Here is a 19874-nt window from a genome sequence, read left to right on the forward strand (position 1 = left end):
TAATTTGTGGGACAATATGTCCAGCAAAATGTGTAATTGTCATACGCCTAGCTACTGTTAACAATAAATTGGTTTTATTTAGAGCTTTTCTAGATATGCAAAACGTCAGACACGAACTAGGTCCAGGTCCGATTTGTGAACATGTCACATTTATGATCAAGCTTTAAAGAGTGAAACCCTAATTCCTCCAGATTGCTCTTGTCAATCCAAAATCCAGACAAAATCCTCAACTATTTATCGACTTTTAATAGAATGCTTTGATTGTAGCAGCTTTTCAAATGAACAATACAGTAATATGTCTAAATATAAATCATTACTGCTTGGTGGATTAGTTTTAGGGTGTTTTAAGAAATTAAAGTTGTAGTGGCCTTTGCCTCCTTAGATTTTTTTTATTTCTTCACCTCAACCACCCACCCACTCCCCCGTATGCGACCCTCTGAGCAAAATGCTGCCTTATAACAGTAGTACAGTTCAGTTGTATTTATTCTTAGTATTACTTTACTCATTATTTTCGGTAATGTGGTTGTTTTTACTGTTATAGAATTGTACTGCATCGTACTGTGAGAACTGTCAGGTGTGCGCCAAAACGCTGTTGGTGGATTCCGGTGCAAACACAATTTACAGAGCACGCTTGCGTGAACAAATACAAATAACAAACGGCAACATGACAAAGGTTTGTGGAAACAGAACCAAAATAACAACAAACTAAGGTAGGTTGACGGAGAGCCGCAGGAGGGAAGAAGACTGAAAACCTACACAAGGCTAAAAAAAACAAGCGACATAAAATCACAGTCGTATTTACACGGAAATGGAAGATGAAAAGTAACCACTGGCGGAACAGAGAACATGAGAGTAATACCCCGGTGATAATGGTGGGCAGCACGTGCGATGCAGGAGACCCCACCCACCCACCGATGTTCACCAAGGACAAAAACAAACCAGAACAGGACGGAACCCAACAGAAGATGACAAACGGTTCCAAAAATATTTTCCTCCCATGCAACCTTCGGAGGGAAACAAAGTATTTGACGCAGCTCTCATAATGAACAGAATTGCAAAGCTGCCTCAGAACCCTTTTTATTGGATGCTTCACATCTTTGTGTCATTGAACATGAAGCTGATGTGAATTGCCAAAAAGCTCAAGTTTGGTCTCCTGTCCAAACGACCTTCTCGACCTTGTCAGTATGCATTTAGGCAAATTCCAGTCTCGTCAGTTTAAAGTTATTTCAATGTGGGGTTTTCTTCCTTTTAGGGTACCGACCGTTTTGTCCATGTGTTTAAAGTATAGCCATGCGTCCAGTTTTTTTCCCTTCTTCTTCCTTGTAGTTCATTCTTTTTGCACAGACAATAATATAGCATGTAGTGAATTGTAAATCTCAGTCTTTTCAATTTTGTGTGCATTTGAAATACAATTAGTCTGGCTTTATTGGGTGTCATCCATCCAGTGCAATTACCATATTAATCCCAAATTACCCGATTTACTCGTTAATATGACAATTTGATGAATCAAAGCCAATGGATCATTTCAGAACTCTGAAATGTATGTCATTTGTATGTTTTCATGCCCATACTTTGTCCTTTTACAGTTTGCTGCTTGTGGCTGGTGGCACTGTACTGAAGATATGTGACTTTGGAACAGCATGTGACATTCAGACTCATATGACAAACAACAAAGGAAGTGCAGCATGGATGGCGCCAGAGGTATTTGAAGGCAAGTATTTTTTCCCAATTTTTGAAACTGGACTTCAACATTCTCATTCCAGCATGCTTGTCAGATGTTGGCCCTTTTGTGTTCACACAAAGGCGGAAAGTGACTTACAAAGCAAAGCAAATATATTGATATAGTGTATTTCATACACAAGGTAACTCAATGTGTTTTATAAGAAAAAAAGAGCTTATAAATGTTTAAAACAAAGAGGAAAAATAAAAAATACATTTAAAAGGCGTAAAGTACAAGAAATATCATTTACAAGTGGCGATGCTCTAAAAAGCATGAGAAAAAAGGAGTATTTAATCTGCATTTTAAAAAGATTGACGCTAGGGGCTGGGCGACTTATTCCATGTTTTATTACATTTGCTTAACAGCAAATGCAGTTTTCACAGGTGAACCCCAAAGCCAAAACCAAGCACTATCTAATGTTTCAGCAATCGATCTAAAAGGCAAACTAGAAACGCCTATCAGTCACGTTCTAATACTTTTGCTCACTTAAAAAGTGGGTGCTGTGTCCTGAGTTGTTTTAACACATCTAGATCCATCCATCCATCCATCCATCCATCCATTTTCTGAGCCGCTTCTCCTCCTCTGGAGCCTATCCCAGCTATCGTCGGGCAGGAGGCGGGGTGCCCCCTTGAACTGGTTGCCAGCCAATCGCAGGGCACATACACACAAAGAAACAACCATTCACACCTACGGGCAATTTAGAGTTGTCAATTAATGTTTTTGGGATGTGGGAGGAAAGCGGAGTGCCCGGAGAAAAGCCACGCGGGCACGGACGGGGAGAACATGCAAACTTCGCACAGGCGGGGCCGGGGATTGAACCCCGGTCCTCAGAACTGTGAGGCAGACGCTCTAACCGGTCGACTACCGCGCCGCCATCTTGATCTAAATACCATGAAATAAAAGCTGGAATTCTGAACTCTTGTCTCATATTTTATCTTTTGATCTGAAACCCAAAAGTCCAAAACAAAGGAATTGACATTATCATTCCAATACTTTTAGAGGGGACTGTATGTATTGATTAGCTTTTATTTTGCTCTGTTATACTCTGCTGTCTGCAGCCAGGTAGGCATTGCAAATACCTTATCTGGATAAGGTTCAGTAAATCAAAACAAAATGCATGACTTCATGGACAGGTCTTGGTCAGTTTTTAAATATGTGGCCCGACTGAGGAAGACTCACACGCCTGCTTGGGCTTGGACTTCAGCTCCTTAGCGGGACTGAGTCGGCCAGCGGTGCACCTTGCCGGTGGCGAGCGCAGTTTTTCCAGCCTGCTCCTTGCCCACCAAATGCGGCTCAGTGGGAAAATGTAAAGAGCAGTGTTTGGAAGCCTCAGCACCGGCCGAGGAATACGCACACACCCGTACCCTGGTAATTTTTTTTCTGGTGGGGACACAGGTGGAACTCAAGCTACCAGAGTAGCTAAGGAAGCTCCTGCAAAGGTTCCTGTGGTGGGGAAGCACCTATTTATGTACCTATTCCTTTTTTTTGACGCATAGAGGCTGCCTGAACTTTTGGGCGAATCTATAATTCATAAAACACATAAACATTGTCAGAAATAAAGTCCTTAATGTCCACTGATACATTTTCAACATCCTTAGAGATTACCAAGTCTAAGATGTGATTTGGACTCTCTATATGTTGAGAGAGGGCAAGCGTGTCCAGTATTCTGGAGACAGTACTTTGGAATTTGTTTCCATGCTGTTGTCACCATGAACGTTAGTCTCCCGTTATGACAAAATAGTTGTAGTCAGTACAGATAACTGACAACAGTTTGGAAAATTTCTCCATACATTTTCCATGATATCTTGGTCTATAAATTATTAAAACAATAACCTTTGGCTCACACTACTAAAAAAAAAAAGAGCTAAAATCACCCAATATTTCTTTATACTGAAATATCCATCCATTTTCTACCGCTTATCCAAGGTCAGGTCGCGGGGGCAGTAGCTTTAGCAGGGACGCCCAGACTTCTGTCTCCCCAGCCACTTCATCCAGCTCTTCCGGGGGGGATCCCAAGTCGTTCCCAGGCCAGCCGAAAGACGTAGTCTCTCCAGCGTGACCCGGGTCGCCCCCGGGGTCTCCTCCCGGTGGGACGTGCCCGGAACACCTCACCACGGAGGCGTCGCCTTTCGACTTAGCTCCTTCTTTACCATACGCTGAAATAGTCATTTAAAAATAGGAGCAATTCCGAAGCTTTTTATTCCCAATTCGACACAAAGTTTTATGGTTTTCCCTCATTTACAACCCCAATTCCAATGAAGTTGGGACGTTGTGTTAAACATAAATAACAGAATACAATGATTTGCAAATCATATTCAACCTATATTTAATTGAATACACGACAAAGACAAGATATTTCATGTTCAAACTGATAAACTTTATTTATTTTTTAGCAAATAATCATTAACTTTGAATTTTATGGCTGCAACATGTTCTCAAAAAGCTGGGACAGGTGGCAAAAAAGACTGCGAAACAAACACCTGTTTGGAACATCCCACAGGTGAACCGGCTCATTGGGAACAGGTGGCTGCCACGATTGCTTCCCTGAATTGCTCAGTCATTCACAAGCAAAGATGGGGCGAGGTTCACCTCTTTGTCAACAAGTGCGTGAGAAAATAGTCCAACAGTTTCAGGACAATGTTCCTCAACGTACAATTGCAAGGAATTTAGGGATTTCATCATCTCCGGTCCATGACATCATCAAAAGGTTCAGAGAATCTGGAGAAATCACTGCATGGAAGCGGCAAGGCCGAAAACCAACCTTGAATGCCCGTGACCTTCGATCCCTCAGGCGGCACTGCATCAAAAAACGACATCAATGTGTGAAGGAGATCACCACATGGGCTCAGGCACACTTCAGAAAACCCGTGTCAGTAAATACAGTTCGGCGCTACATCCGTAAGTGCAACTTGAAAGTCTACTATGCGAAGCAAAAGCCATTTCTCAACCACACCCAGAAACGCCGCCGGCTTCTCTGGGCCCGAGCTCATCTAAGATGGACCGATGCAAAGTGGAAAAGTCTTCTGTGGTCCGACGAGTCCACATTTCAAATTGTTTTGGGAATTGTGGACGTCGTGTCCTCCGGGCCAAAGAGGAAAAGAACCGTTTATTGAATGTTGTTAAAAGACAAGGTGATGTAACACAGTGGTAAACATGACCCTGTCCCAGCTTTTTTGGAACGTGTTGCAGCCATCAAATTCTAAGTTAATGATGATTTGCTTAAAAACAATAGTTGATCAGTTTGAACATTAAACATCTTGTCTTTGTAGTGTATTAAATTAAATAATTAAATATAAGTCGAACATGATTTGCAAATCGTATTCTGTTTCTACTTGTTTAACACAATGTCCCAACTTCATTGGAATCGGGGTTGTAGAATGATGTTGAAACTACATTCTGTCAACCATGTTTCATTGAGGAGTAAGAAGTCTCGATCATTGGTCAAAACGATGTCATTAATCAACATCGATTTGTTACCCAGTGACCCAATAGTGAATCGCTCTAACTTTGCAGAGATCACTGCAGACATTGATTTGTTTGGTTGACATTTTATACTAAGCTTTTAGCTCTACTTTCTTTGTGCCTCATTTTTTTTAACCAACTTTCTGTCCCTTGTAATTACAGCCTCATCGCCACAGGGGTCTGACTTATTCTGACCGCCATGCACCCACACATATCAGTCAGATTTGGAGTTAAGATTCTTCATGGGTGTAGGAGGGGCCCTTTGCATCTTAGTGGATGTTGGTTTCAGGTGAGGAGGGATGGGGGGGGAAGATGTGCTTTGGATTCCAACATTGACAATGGCCTTCATTCTGCCCATGACATCTAACAGGGCATTTAGGTTAGATAAGAGTGAGTTTTGTGTTGGACTTATCTCCAATGGGGCGGGGTGGGGAGTGGGAGATTCCAAGTGCTGCCTCATCTCATTCGTCATGAGTTCCTCCGATTGTTTGGGTGACGTCGGTGACTTCTTCTACTCGTCATATTGTCTTATCTCTTGTTTCTCCGATTGTTTAGGTACAGGTGAAGACTTGTGCTTTTTGTCCTTGTGCCACGTCATCAAGGCCACTGGTTTCCTTTCATGACGTCCACAGTGAAAAATGTTGTGAGTCCCAACTTCATTGGAATTGAGGTTGTCGATAGAAAGTCTTCCTTGTAAAGGTGTCTACGCTCCCAGAAAATGCAGAAATTGTCAATGAAGCTCACAGATAGAGGAGTATACACATTTTATGCCATTTATTTAGCTGCGTAAGTCTGCTGAAACGTTCTTCTCCAGATCATATCATTAGGAGAGATCCACTTATGAAAGCCTCAGCATCCAAACATTGCATTTCTGTTCAGAGATAATGAAATCTCGTTAAAGTACTTCTGATTGCTGCTTGACAACATCTCAGGCCACTGTGTGTATAATGGCAGATGTCACAGTTTGGCGCTCATGAGTGATCGCCTTTTTTTTTAGGGATATTAGACACACTACTTTGGTGTTCTTCTCGTTGCAAAAAAAGTTTCACATCCTTGACAGCTCCATCACCAACTATTAACGTTTTGGGTTTTTTTGTTGTATGATTTAGTTTCATACCTTGGAGTGGTGGGGTGGGTGGGGTTAATTGCCAGGGTCTTGGAAAAGTGGCTCCAATCTGTTTGTTAGACTGATTGTCTATGTTTTGCATTGACTTGCTTCCTCTTTTTTTTGACCTTCGCGATAGCGGCCGTCTACGGCTGCTCTTTTGGGGGTTGAAGAAACACTCAGCAGAGTCCAGCCGGATTCCTCAGTGTCTGCTGGTGTTCTGTCCTCCCTTTTGGACCCAGTCCCATATCTTTAGGCTTTTCTTCCACTAAATTCCAGTGAGAACTGCTGGATGATCCATTTCAGTTTCCACATTCCCCATCTGTCCTCTTTGTAGAGCCAACTGGCTGTCTGTTAGCATGCTCCTCCTCACTGTTTGGAGACATCGGTAGAGTGGTTTCATTCCCAGATTATCCATCCACATACACTTCAAGGCAGGGAATTTTCTTTTCCAGGACTGCCATTTTCTGTAGCAGTTTGTGATAGTCTTCAGTCTTTTTGCTAATACCAGGGTTGTGCTAATTAGCAGGCCACGCTCATGTCATAGTGAGGGGCTATCAAAGATATATTGAATATGGCAACGACTGACTATCTACAAAAAGTACAGTCCCACAGGTTTCAACATATCTAGGAGTTGCTGCTTCTAATTGATTTAGAAAGACGCTTATCAGCAAGACAAATGCAAGCAGAGCGAGCCAAAAAGCATCTGCCCTGTACGAGAGCAGGAAGCAAAATGAATGCATCATCAATAGATAATAGTTAATGAATCAATAAATATGGATGGAATGGGTCACAAACTCCACAGTGGTTTGTATCTGTTTTGTGGTCACGGTTTTCAGTTCGGTTCATAACACGTTGATCCGAAGGAAAATCAATCATGTATAGTTAGGTTAAAAGTGAATGTTCACAGTATTATTTTTGTTGTTGTATTGTAATTATTGAAAATATTTTTTTTCATTAATTAGAGAAATATATTTGTGATTTTATCTATGCCAGCAGCGTATAGTGAAATGGCAGAACAATGAGAAATGCTCTTCCAAAAGGTGCAATCAATCAGAATCAGAATCAGAATCATCTTTATTTGCCAAGTATGTCCAAAAACACACAAGGAATTTGTCTCCGGTAGTTGGAGCCGCTCGAGTACAACAGACAGAGTCAATTTACAGAACACTTTGGAGACATAAAGACATTGACAAAAAACAAAAAACAATTGTGCAAAAAGATGCAGAGTCCTCTAGCGCTTAGAGCAGTTGGAATGACTCGTATTGATTGCAATAGTCCGGTGCAATGACCATTGTGCAAGGGGCGCCGAGACTTCAAGGAGTGTATGGATATCAACCTGTTGCAATGTATACAACAGAACAAGTCAGCTTTGTGTTCAACTAAAGAAGCCCAGAGTTCACACTGAGTAAATACTTTTGTGACTATATTCAGACAAGATCATTATTACATACTTTTTATATTGTTGTTTGGTGGTGAACTGTAAGGTTTTTCTAATGTATAATAAAATGTGAATGAGCTCGGCTTATGCATAAAGTTCACTCTATCAACTTAATCTTTGTTACTAGCAGGATTGATATATGCTTCGTCAGGTCCATAAATACTGGGACATGAATACAATTGTCATCTGTTTTAGTTCTAACCCTACCACCACAATGTCACGAACAAGATGCGCTTTCACTGCAGGCTTTCAGCTTTAGTTTGAGGGTGTTTACATCCAGTTCTGGTAAACTGTAGTAATTACAGCTGTGCATGTTTATCCCTCCCACTTTTGATAGGCAACCTCACTACATGCTAGCATCGCGTATCCTCGGGTGAAGAAAAGTTTCCATGGTAATCAAAACACCTAAGTCGTTCATGAACATAGTGATTTTCAGCGAGTTTTCTACGTGCATTGGCACAAGTGAGTGGCAGGCTGTTTTTTACGCTCGCATTTTAAAGCATAAAAGCATAAAGCTGTGTTCACATAATCACTTTCGTGGTACTTCTTGGAGAAACTCGTTGCTCAACGAACGGCCGAGCCGCCTCCCGTTGGCGGGGCAAGGAGGCTCGCTGGAGCAGGCGGCGGGCTTCATGACAAATCTGACGCGACGTCTCGCTATGGAGCGACCAAGCTGAGGACCCAGAGATCTTGCGTTGGAGAGAGAAAGACACGGAAGTGCCATCGTAAGCTTACTGCTTCTCCAGGGGTCTGTAGCTGTTCTCTCCAACGCAAAATCTCTGTGACTAGGGATGGGAATTGAGATTTTTCTGATTCCGATTCCATTCTCGATACTGTTCAACGATTCGATTTTTTTATTGATTCTCAAATTTGTAGTTTGGGGGCTGGGGAACGTCCATGGGACTTTAAATAGAAAAAAAACCAATCACAAAAACATTAAAATCAAAGAAAAACTGTAATGTGGCGCAGCGCCGGTTGTGTATGCAAGTTCCTGCATTGTACGCACCCTGAACGCATCCTGTGTATCTTGTAGCAAGCGTGCGATGTATGCCCCGCCTCCGAGCGTGCTTTAAGCTGTTTAATGACGCACCACAGTTGGAGTTTACTGTGAAACTATAAGAATTACACACATTGTATGTTTAAATACAAGAGGGATCATGGTTTTAGGAATCGCTAGCTTAATGCTAACACTCAATGGAAAACCCTATTGACAGGCTAGCTATAATTAGCATTAGATCACAGGGAGGGATTTACCTTCAAATAACAAATATTCAAACACAAACCCCGTAGTAACACATTAAGACAGAATAGAAAATACTCGGGCATATATTCTTCCTAATCTGTGAAAAAACAATTGTATTAAAGTTGTAGCGATTATGCATGAAATAACAATTGTAAATAATTTAGGATGAAGTAATAAGCCGGGAGCGACGTTTGCGTTACTTCCGGTTTATCGTCATTTTTATTGAATTGTTAAAATCAAAAGGACACCACGTCAATTTTTTCAAGCTTAACTTTAGGCGAAATGACGACAAACCTTTTTAATCAGTCTCAGAAGCTGGAGGTTGCTACACTGTACGACATTTTGAGTCCGAGGTTACAGCGGTTTACTTAAATTCAGAACACACACAAAATACGACCACAAGTGGAATTTTATGGTATATTTAATGAAACATACAACAAGAAAATAACGCTAAGGATAAACGAAAGAGAAAATAAGGCATCCGAAAATGGAAATTAGGACATTGTGTGTGTGGTCGCTGGGCTAAACTAAATGAGCGTGTGAGCGTTTAATGCGTCGAGTCAGAGCGAGAGGAGTCAAAGTTGGGATTTCGTATGAAGCCACTAATTCCCCCACAATTATTACGCACCGATGTTGCGCATCATAGTAAGGATTGCAGTGTCGACACACGAACGCTGGTCTTCGGGGATGGTCTTCCTCCGGATCGCAGGCGGAAACGAAGGACAAAGAAATGCACACAAAGAAATAGGAAAGGAAAGTTGTCCCATTTGGGATGCGCTCATAACGTCCCTGCCGATTGACCCGGCGGCATGGCGAACTCTGGCCCTCAGAGCCGTGCGGGATCCGTCAGGGATCCCGGCAGCCGATCGTGGCTGCGTGGTCCACTTCACACAAGATGTTAACCAGAATGTGCAAAGCTGACAGACCTTTTCAGTGGAGGAAGGATCCAGCAGCACGACAACAAGTGGGCACAGTGGGAAAATGGCAAAATAGTAGACCTAGCAGAGCATGCATTTGATGTGCAAATGATTTAGTGTACAAAATTGTTAAATACTTTGGTCCTTAAGTATTGCATCATTGACTGCTTTTATTGCTCACGTCTCTGTGACCTGACTTTGTTACATACACTTTAACAATTAAGGGATGCTTATATATGATTTGATATGGGAAAAAAAGAGTGGGATTACTCTGATATAAGGTGGGTGTCCTTGCGTGCACGCCTGGCTGCCTGCTTGCCCGTGCGTGCGTGTGATTTATGGCGTTTTCTTACATGGATTGCCTTTGGGCATTCACTTTTTATGATCATTATAGTTATTAACATTATTAGCAGCAGCAGCAGCATCATTGGTGAAGGTCACTAGTAGAGGGGTTGTTGAGGGACTGGGTGTTTCGTACTCCTTAAATGCTGGCAGCTAGATCCATTCAACACATCCTCCATCCGCACACAGATTTAATTTCTGAATATTACTCCGCGGCGGACTAATATGCAGTTCCGCCTGTGCGCTCAGGGCCTGCTTTGGATAAGTCACAGGAGTAGACGAGACCAGAAAAAACTTTTTCTGTTAAGAAGGAACAGTACTTTTACTCTGTTACAATGATCTAAATGTCGCTCGCTACTTTTATTGATCAATTATTGCTTATTTATCAACTATTTTGTGCGCGAGACTACGACTTCGACGTCCTCGTCGGCCGTTGTTGGCGGCAATCCAATTTAAGCGCTGGTGATGTTTAAGTCCAGTTCGCCAATCAAACGATACAAGAAAATCACATGAGCTCACACACCGTCTTCTATTGGGCTTCCCGGGCATATAGGTATTGACACTAGATAAGCCAAGCCCGGCTGATCGTCGTGCTTACGTGGCGACCATTTTGGGAAGGTCGTCATTACCGTGAAGGCAACAGCGCGCTACTCGTGTTTACAGTCGGGGAATTTTTTATTTTATTTTATTTTTTTTATACAAAACCATGATTTTCTGCTGTTCCTGCTGTAGGTGCTTTGGCCTCTTTGGGGGCGGTGCGGTGCATGCATGGAGCTGCATATTAGAGTAAGCTAAAAAAAAAACTAAATGTAGAAGAATGTCGCAATTAAACTGAAGTAAACTCGTTTTTCACAGATTAGGAAGAATGTATGACCGTGAGTATTGTTATTTTGTCTGTCTGTGTTACTAAGGTAAATATTGGTTCTTGGAAGGTAAAGCCTTCCCGTGATCAAATGTTAATGTTAGCTAGCCCGTCAATAGGGTTTTCCATTGACTGATAGCATAGACTGGCGATTTCTAAAACGATGTGTGTCTTGTATTTAAATATTCAATGTGAGTAATTATGTTTGTGGTGCGTTTAGTTTTGCGGTAAACGCCAACTGGGGTGTCAATCAACAGCTTAAAGCACGCTCAGGGAGGGCAGCAGAACATGGGTCACACGCTTGCTACAAGCAACACAGGGTGCATTGGGGGTGCGTTTGCAATGCTGGAACTTGCACACACAACCGGCGCCGGTGCGCATTAATCGTTTTTCTTCGATTGTTAGAAGCCAAAACCAAAGTCACGATGAAATTTCGATGAACCGCTCAGCGTTCTTTTTATTCTGTGACATGTCCTGTTAATAATGAAACAGCCCTTTGCTTTATTTGAAAATGACCGCATTCCACTGTACTTCTAGGTAGCAATTACAGCGAGAAGTGTGATGTGTTCAGCTGGGGCATAATTCTCTGGGAGGTGGTCACACGTAGGAAGCCCTTCGATGAAATTGGAGGACCAGCTTTCCGTATTATGTGGGCTGTGCACAATGGTGAGTCAGAGAGGTGGAGAGCATAATCATGGACATATTTGAGGCACTCCCTGTAAATTATATTTGAATGTAGACTTCTGACTCTTCTGTCAGCAGTGATTAAGCTTACATTTCAAACGAGTTTTTGCTATTGCGGGTTGATACCAATGTTTTCCTTGGCGTTGTGTGTGTTCTTTTTCAGGCACAAGACCACCTTTGATAAAAAATTTACCCAAGCCTATTGAGAATTTGATGACCCGCTGCTGGTCCAAAGATCCCTCTCAGCGGCCTTCCATGGAGGAGATTGTGAAAATCATGACTCATCTCATGCGGGTAATCTGTCAAAGTTTCCACCCATTTCCCCAACCGCTCATCCTGTTCAGGGTTCCAGGATGCAGTCTCTGTTGTGAATTCATAAAGTTAGATTTTTTTGTTTCCCAAAAAATTTCAATCTGTGAAAATGCCGAGTCTGGTTGGAATGGCCACTTCAAACTGAGTACAACGCAGCAAGATTTCTGAAAATCGGATAATGGGTTGCGGAGAAATTGAGCTGTTTGTGTGTGTGTGGGGGGGGAAATTGTTTCTTTGTTTAAATCGTCTCTCAAAATTCCGATCAAAAAAAGGCCTTCAAATTGGAGTAAAACTTCATTATTTCTCAAAATATCTCTACAGTCATTTCTTATAAAGATGCTCATTTGAAGGCTCTAATTAGCATACATTGACAAAAATGTTCGTCAAAATTTCATAGTTTTTTTCATGGGATGGTCTTTTTTTTTTGTTTTTTTTCAAAAGGAAGATAATGAAGCGAAGTGGGACAAATTTGGAAATTAATATATGAACCCATAATGTACTTTTGAAAAAAATATATGCAATTTGAAAATGTGAGCATTGGTTCCTATGGTAACGGGAACTTTGGAATCGAATTACGTGATTTCACTAGTAGCTCTATTTCTCAGGAACTACTGGATGGATTTGGGTGAAACTTATGCAACAGCTTATAAAGCTATTATTGTGTGCAACTATGACGTTTGGTGAGACATAATTGATTCTAGTTATAAGACCCCCCACAATGCGAGTCTATTGTAACCTCGACAACAATATCTTCGGAAATAGTCATTATAAATGGTCGAAAATTCTTATTTACATTAAAGAAAGTACCATGAAAAGCTGTCACTATTTAAAGTTGTCATCTTGAGTAGATAGTACAGTACTGTATATACAGTGCCACCAGAAAGTATTCACACCCCTTCACGTTTTCCACATTTTGCTATGTTACGAACTTATTCTAAAGCTGAACTGAGTATAGTTTTCTTTTAAAAAAAAAAAAAATATATATATATCCCATAATGACAAACTAAAAACATATTTTTAGACATTTGTGTCAATTTATAAACGATGTAAAGTCAAATATAATCGGTCCATAAGTATTGTATCCATTTCCGAATAATCGAGAGCACAGTGCTTTGCGGGACCTGTTTACATTTTCAATAATTTTGCGCAATTGTCAGAAAATATGTTTTTACTTTTTCGTTATGGGATATTTTATGTAGATTTTTTTCCAAAAGATAACTATGCTCACGTTTTTTTAAGTATTCTTCATTTTTTTGGTAAAATGTATGGAGCGCTCGGTGAAGCCAACGCATACATGCGCAGAAGCGATGTGCAGTAAGTCAAAATGGCGGCGAAAGTAAACAGAAGCATTGCAGGGCTTGTCAGAATACAAAAAGTACATTGACACGTTTTCATTCGAATGCAAATATTCTGGTTCGGTGTTATTTATTTATTTTCTTGCTCACAAATTGACTCGACTTACAAAGTAGTCCGTAGCTCTATGTCCAGTTGCTATAAAACGTATGTTACCCTTTGAAATGACCTGGATTTCGGAAGGGTTTCATAAAATGTGTTCATCTTGGTCACAACAATAGACAAACACAGTCTGCTTAAACTAATACCACACTATCCATCCATCTATTTTCGGAACCCCTTATCCTCACTACGGTCACGTGTGTACTGGAGCCTATCTCAGCTGACTTGGGCGAGAGGCGGGCTACACCCTGTACTGGTCGCCAGCCAATCGCAGGGCACATACAGACGAACAACCATCCGCACACACATTCACACCTCCAGACAATGTAGTGTCCTCAATGAACTTACCATGCATGTTTTTGAAATGTGGAGGGAAACTGGAGTACCCGGAGAAAACCCACGCAGGCACAAGGAGAATATGCAAACTCCATGCTGTCCCTAACACCACACAATCATGTTTTTTGTGAGACACGCCATGGAAACATTCACAGTGCATGATGGAAAAGGTAACTGAACCCCTAGGCTCAAGACATCTCGAAGAGCTAATCGTAGTCAGGAGTCGGGCAACCTCGAGTCCAATCAATACGAAAAAATTGGCAGTGTTGGTTAAAGTTGCCCCGCCCCCAAAAAACACACAGGTTTTGAGTTTTCTATTCTCAAGAAGCGTTGCTAATGTGAAACATGCCGAGCACAAATAAATGCTGACTGGCTTCAACAGAATAATAATAATGGGAAAAATCTTCTGGAATGGTTCAGTCAGAGTTCTGACCTCAACCTGATAGAGATGCTGTGGCATCACCGAGAGAGCCATTGACAACAGTCTTTCCAAGAATAATGCTAGAATGCAAAAGTTTTGAAAAGATGATGATCCAAAGTTCCTCCTGAGAGTTGTTGCAGGTCCGATATGCAACTACAGGAAACATTTCCTTGTTTTGCCTCTCCAAAGCCTTCGTTTTGTTTTTGTTTGAAGACATTTAGATGTATCCTTGCTGTTATGTTTTGGCTCATTGTCCTGCTGTATAGCCCAAGAGCGCTTGAGCTTGAGGGCACAAACTAATGGCCTGCAGAAGTTTTCATTGATCCATTGATCACAGCAAGTCAACCAGCTTCTGAAGGAGCAAGCAGCCCCAGACTATGACACTGATGGCATGAGGCCTGCAGTTCCATGTGTGGATGTTGTTCTTTTGTCACCTCCTGAATGAGTAGTCATAAGGAGCTTTTCCACCGCAGGAACTTCCCCAGTTAACCTGGTAGCGTGAGTTCCCCATCTTCTAGCAGGAATGCTTGGCTACCAGGAACTCTTGAGGGGGCGGGCTGTGCTGACAGATTTCAAATAATTTGTTTACTTTTTCCATTCAACTTATTAGTGAATGAACACCATATCACATGCATGTTAGTCAACTGGTGTAAGGAGTTGATGAGCCGGCACATCGAGGAAGGTGGTCAGCGAGCCCGACCAGAAGGGTACCCAACCAGGGGGAGGCCACCGACCACCCAGGATCCAGGGAGGTCCCGAGCCCGACAGAAGCGCCCCAACCAGTCCCAAGGGGAGTGGCAAGGGCACTGGACCACCGCCCCCACCAGCCCCATCACCCCCAGAGAGCATGGGGCCTCAGCCACCGACAGGGCCCAACGCAGGAGCTAGCAGCCACCCAAAAAAAAACGGTCATAGCACGCCAAAGCGAGCCCAAGGCAAGCGCCCTTTGTGAGCAGTCCCAAGGGGAGTGGCACGGGTACCGGACCACCGCCCCCCACACCCCCGCAGAGCATGGGGGCCTCTCAGCCACACCAACAGGGCCCAACGCAGGAGCCAGCAGCCACCCAAAAATAGGTCATAGCACGCCAAAGCGAGCCCAAGTTAACCGGCCGTCATCAGCAAAGACGGGCGAGGGCGCCAAGAGAGGGGAAGGAAGGCGGGGCCAAAAAGTGGGGTGGGCGTACTCCCACCCCTCCACGGCCTGACAACCGGGGGCAGGGGGGCTCTGCCTTTCCTCCGTCCCCGGGCTCCGGTCATCCCTGCTGGCAATTGGACCAGTCCTCGTCGCAGTAGAACCGGCTAGATGGCTGTGGTTGCTGTGGAGCCTGCTGCGGTTGCTGTTGCCAGGGTGCCGGGCCGCGTCCACCTCTGTCGCCTCCTCTTTGAGGTGGGGCCCTTCCGGGTCCCACTGGAGGTTGCTGTTGCATCTGTGTGGGAGCAGTACATTGAGGGTACCAGTGTCCATACTGACCGCAGTTGAAGCATGGTTGGGTCCTCTTTTGCACAAGGATAGGCTTCGGGCCATCCAGAAAAAGTGTTGACAATCATTAATAGGTACCTTTTTCCTTGGACTGGGACTACCATGTCGGTGTAGTCCACTACCACCACATTATTCGGGCATCGTTGCAGTTCCCTCTTGATCATCGTCGGGGTCTGATCTGATTTACATTTTTCCCTCCCTGCAACAAAGCACCAACGTTCAATCACAGACCAGTTAAACAATAAAACCATAAATCACATTAGTGTGAATGAGTTTGAGAATGGTTGTTTGTTTATGTGTGCGCCCTGCGATTGGCTGGCGACCGGTTCAGGGTGTACCCCGCCTCCCGCCCGAAGATAGCGGGGATAGGCTCCAGCAGCCCGCGAACCCTAATGAGGAGAAGCGGTAAAGAAAATGGATGGATTGTTCCCCAGTGTAGTAATTGTTAAATGAGTTGACAAATTGGTCAGATATGAAAAAAGTTGGATCATCAGTATTACTAATGTGTATCATTTGTTAAATATAGCTGAATGAACAATTGTGTATTGGCCTTGTGGGTCAGTTATTGTGCCATTTATTGTGCTCAGACCGTCACCACCGTATTTTACTGTTGGTATGATGTTCTTCTGAAATGCGGTGTTACTTCTATGTCGGATGCAATGGGACACGCACTTTCCAATTGTCATTTTTTGTCTTGTCAGACCACAGAGTATTTTCCCAAAGGTTTTACAGATCATCCGGATGTCTTCTGGCAAAATTGATACGAACCTTCGTGTTCTTTTTGCTCTGCATTGGTTTTCAACTTGGAACAGGCCATTTTGACCCAGTCGCTTTCTTATCGCGGAGTCATGAAGCATGAAGCACCGACCTTGACTGAGGCAAGTGAGGCCTGGAGTTCTTTGAATGTTGTTGAGGGGTCTTTTGTGTGACCTCTTGGATGAGTCGTCGCTGAGCTCTTGGGGTAATTTTGGTTGGCCGGCCACCACTGTTCTAGGTTTCCGCCATTTGTGGATAATGGCTGTGACTGTGGATTGCTGGAGTCCCTAAAGCTTTACAAATGGCTGAATAAGCCTTTTCCACACTGGTAGATCTCAATAACTTCCTTTCTCATCTGTTCCTCAATTTATTTAGCTCTCGGAATGATGTCTAGCTTCTGAGGATCTTTTGGTCCACTTCACTTTGTCAGGGAGGTCCTACTTAAGTGATTTCTTGATGAGACCAGGTTTTGGCAGTGTCAGGCCTGGGTGTGGCTATCGAACAGGGTTCGTCGAACTCCAATTCACGGTGGGCCAAAATAAATAATCGGGACAACGTCGCGGGCCAAACTAAATATTTGATGAAAAATCACTGCGATGTGCATGTTTCCCGTCTCGGCAGAAATGTAGCATTAAAGTTTATCATATGGCAACAAACTTCAATTTTGCTTAAACACTGAATCTGGTACAAACAAACTTTAATATTATAAAATGTGCAATGACAGACATCAGTGGTATTTGTTTGTTGTTTTGTATTTAAATAGATAACTTCTTCTATTTATCCGTCATCAACTACCTTTCTTTTTGATGTCAAGCTTTTTTTCAAAGGCCAACAACAAAGCACAAAAAAAATAATGTTCTTTAATACTAATCCAAACTTCAACCTATTAACAGTCCCTGCCTAGGAGTTGAACATTGAAAATCCTGTTCGATTCTTTGCTACAGCCACGCTGCTCCGCACGCGACAAACAGGTTTAGTGAAGCGACAAGGTTCCTCCCAATTGTCTTGGAAGTGAACCGTTTTCCATCTTTCGTTTGGCCATTTTTGGGAAGGGGAAGTGTCAATTTGCTCGAGGAGACCGGTAGCATAGTTGCTAACGACTGCGACAGAAAGGGAAGGGGCGCTCGCCGGTCCAACACACTAGTAAAGCATTCCGGGATTTGTAATATTAGTGGCGCATGTGCTATATACTGGCGGGCCAAATATAATTACATCGTGGGCCAAATTTGGCCCCCGGGCCTATAAAAATTGAACTCAGGTGTCATAAACCAGTTCAGTTCTATTTTAACAGGGGACAATTACTTTTTCACACATGACCATTTAGGTTTGGATTTGTTTTCTCCCTTAATAATAAAAAACACTGAAACATTCTTCATTTTGTGTTAACTTGTATTGTCTTTGACTAATATTTAAATTTGTTTGATGATTGGAAACATTTAAGTGTGACAAAGATGGGGGGGAAAAAAAAGAAATCAGGGAGGGGGCAAACATTTATTCACACCGCTGTAGCTTTTAAGCACAAGAGTTCACAAGCCCAGAGTTGCCCTCCCGTTAAGTGAGAATAATCTGCTCAACTCATTATTGCTTCTCGCAGGCAGGGAGACAATCACTTGAATTCTACTCATCTTTCTCAGCTCACCATTTCAATCAATATGTGGCCAGGCAAATTTCACATGATTTATCCATCCATTGATCCATTTTGCTCCACCTCCTCCCGGTGGGACGTGCCCAGAACACCTCACCAGGCAGGTGTCCAGGGAGGGTGTCCTAACCAGATGTTAGGGCCATCTCATCTGACTCTTCTCAATGCGGAGGAGCAGCGAAGCAACATCCTCCCTGATGAGCGAGCTAATCTCATCTCGACCCGGACACCCTGCAGAGGAAGCTCATTTCGGCCACTTGTATCCCCATCTTTTTCTGACCCGCAACCCGTGATTATAGGGTCATGAGGGTAGGAACATAGATCTACCGGTAAATTGAGAGATTTGCCTTTCGGCTCAGCTCCTTCACCGCAACAGACCGATACAGAGTCTGCACCGCTACTGACACTGCACCCATCCGCCTGTTGATCTCCATTCTTCCTTCACTCGTGAACAAGACAGCGAGATACTTGAACTCCTCCACTTGGGGCAGGACCTCTTCCCCGACCCGGAGAGGGCACTCATATTTGAAGGCGCTAATTTTCAATCCAGCCGCTGCACGCGCTGCTGCAAACCACTCCAGCGAGAGTTGAATCGCGGCTTGATGAAGCCATCAGAACCACATCATCTGCAAAAAGCAGAGATGCAATGCTGAGGCCCCAAAACCGGACCCCCTTAACACCTCGGCGGTTGCGCCTAGCTATTCTGTCCCCTGAGGTAATGAACAGAATTGGTGAAAAAGAGCAGCCTTGGCGGAGTCCAACCCTCATTGGAACTAGACTCAATGTGAACTCGACTCTTACACCGGTCGTACAGGGAACGAACAGCACTTATCAAGGGTTCTGGTACTCCATACTCGCGGCACACCCCTCACAGGATCCCTCAAGGGACATGGTCGAGCTGGTCCCCTTTTCCACAGCCAGGATGAAAACCACACTGCTCCTCCGGAATCTGAGATTCGGCTTCTAGATGAACCACCTCCAGTCCCCCTTTTTAAAAAGGGGGACCCACATCCCAGTCTACCAATCCAGAGGCAACAGTCCCTGATGTCCATGTGATGTTGCAGAGGCGTGTCAGCATCCAAAACCTTTCGGAACTCCGGGCGGATCTCAGACATCCCCGGAGCCCTGCCCATTCATTGCAATGTGCTACTTTGCAGTTTAGTTTTACATTTTCAAGAAACTTTGAGAGGAAGATATCAATCCAAGACGTTTGAGATCGCTTCGGTCAACTCTCGCAGTGCACAAGCAATGCCATCCAACATATGCAATTACCTTAAATGAATCATCAGAAAAATAAGCATTATGCTGTACTTAATTCTTGCTTCTGTCTGTTTGCAGTACTTTCCAGGATCTGAAGAACCCCTGCAAACTTCATATCAATATTCAGATGATGGACAGAGCAACTCTGCAACTAGCACGGGTACATGAATCACCTTCAAAATTGTGTGATGCCAGATACACCACATTTTTCCTTTTGCCGGGTGTATCATTTATTGCCCTTTTAAAAACCAGGAGTGGGAGAAATCATCTCTTCAGAAAGACAATGCATGTGTAAATTATTTTGAATCAATCAGTAATAGATTATGAAATAATGAATTGTTGGCAGAACGATGAAAGTGTCGTGCAAAATTCAGCACCTGCTGGACAGTAATACATGTGCCGGTAATAGGGCTTTGACATAGCAAACAGAAGTTTT

At 43.2% G+C, this 19874-nt stretch overlaps 1 protein-coding gene across 5 annotated transcripts in view; it reads left to right on the top strand.

Moving 5' to 3' along the window:
• Window positions 1–19874, top strand: part of map3k7 (mitogen-activated protein kinase kinase kinase 7) — a 47852-nt gene that overhangs the window by 17210 nt on the left and 10768 nt on the right. For all 5 annotated transcript variants that reach the window (XM_061753507.1, XM_061753505.1, XM_061753503.1 and 2 more), the window contains exons 7-10: window positions 1587–1715; window positions 11634–11758; window positions 11940–12070; window positions 19517–19598. In XM_061753507.1, the coding sequence (XP_061609491.1) occupies window positions 1587–1715; window positions 11634–11758; window positions 11940–12070; window positions 19517–19598 (467 nt within the window). The remainder of the gene's footprint in view (window positions 1–1586; window positions 1716–11633; window positions 11759–11939; window positions 12071–19516; window positions 19599–19874) is intronic.

Source organism: Phyllopteryx taeniolatus, chromosome 18 (assembly GCF_024500385.1).
Source record: "Phyllopteryx taeniolatus isolate TA_2022b chromosome 18, UOR_Ptae_1.2, whole genome shotgun sequence".
NCBI lineage: Eukaryota > Metazoa > Chordata > Actinopteri > Syngnathiformes > Syngnathidae > Phyllopteryx > Phyllopteryx taeniolatus.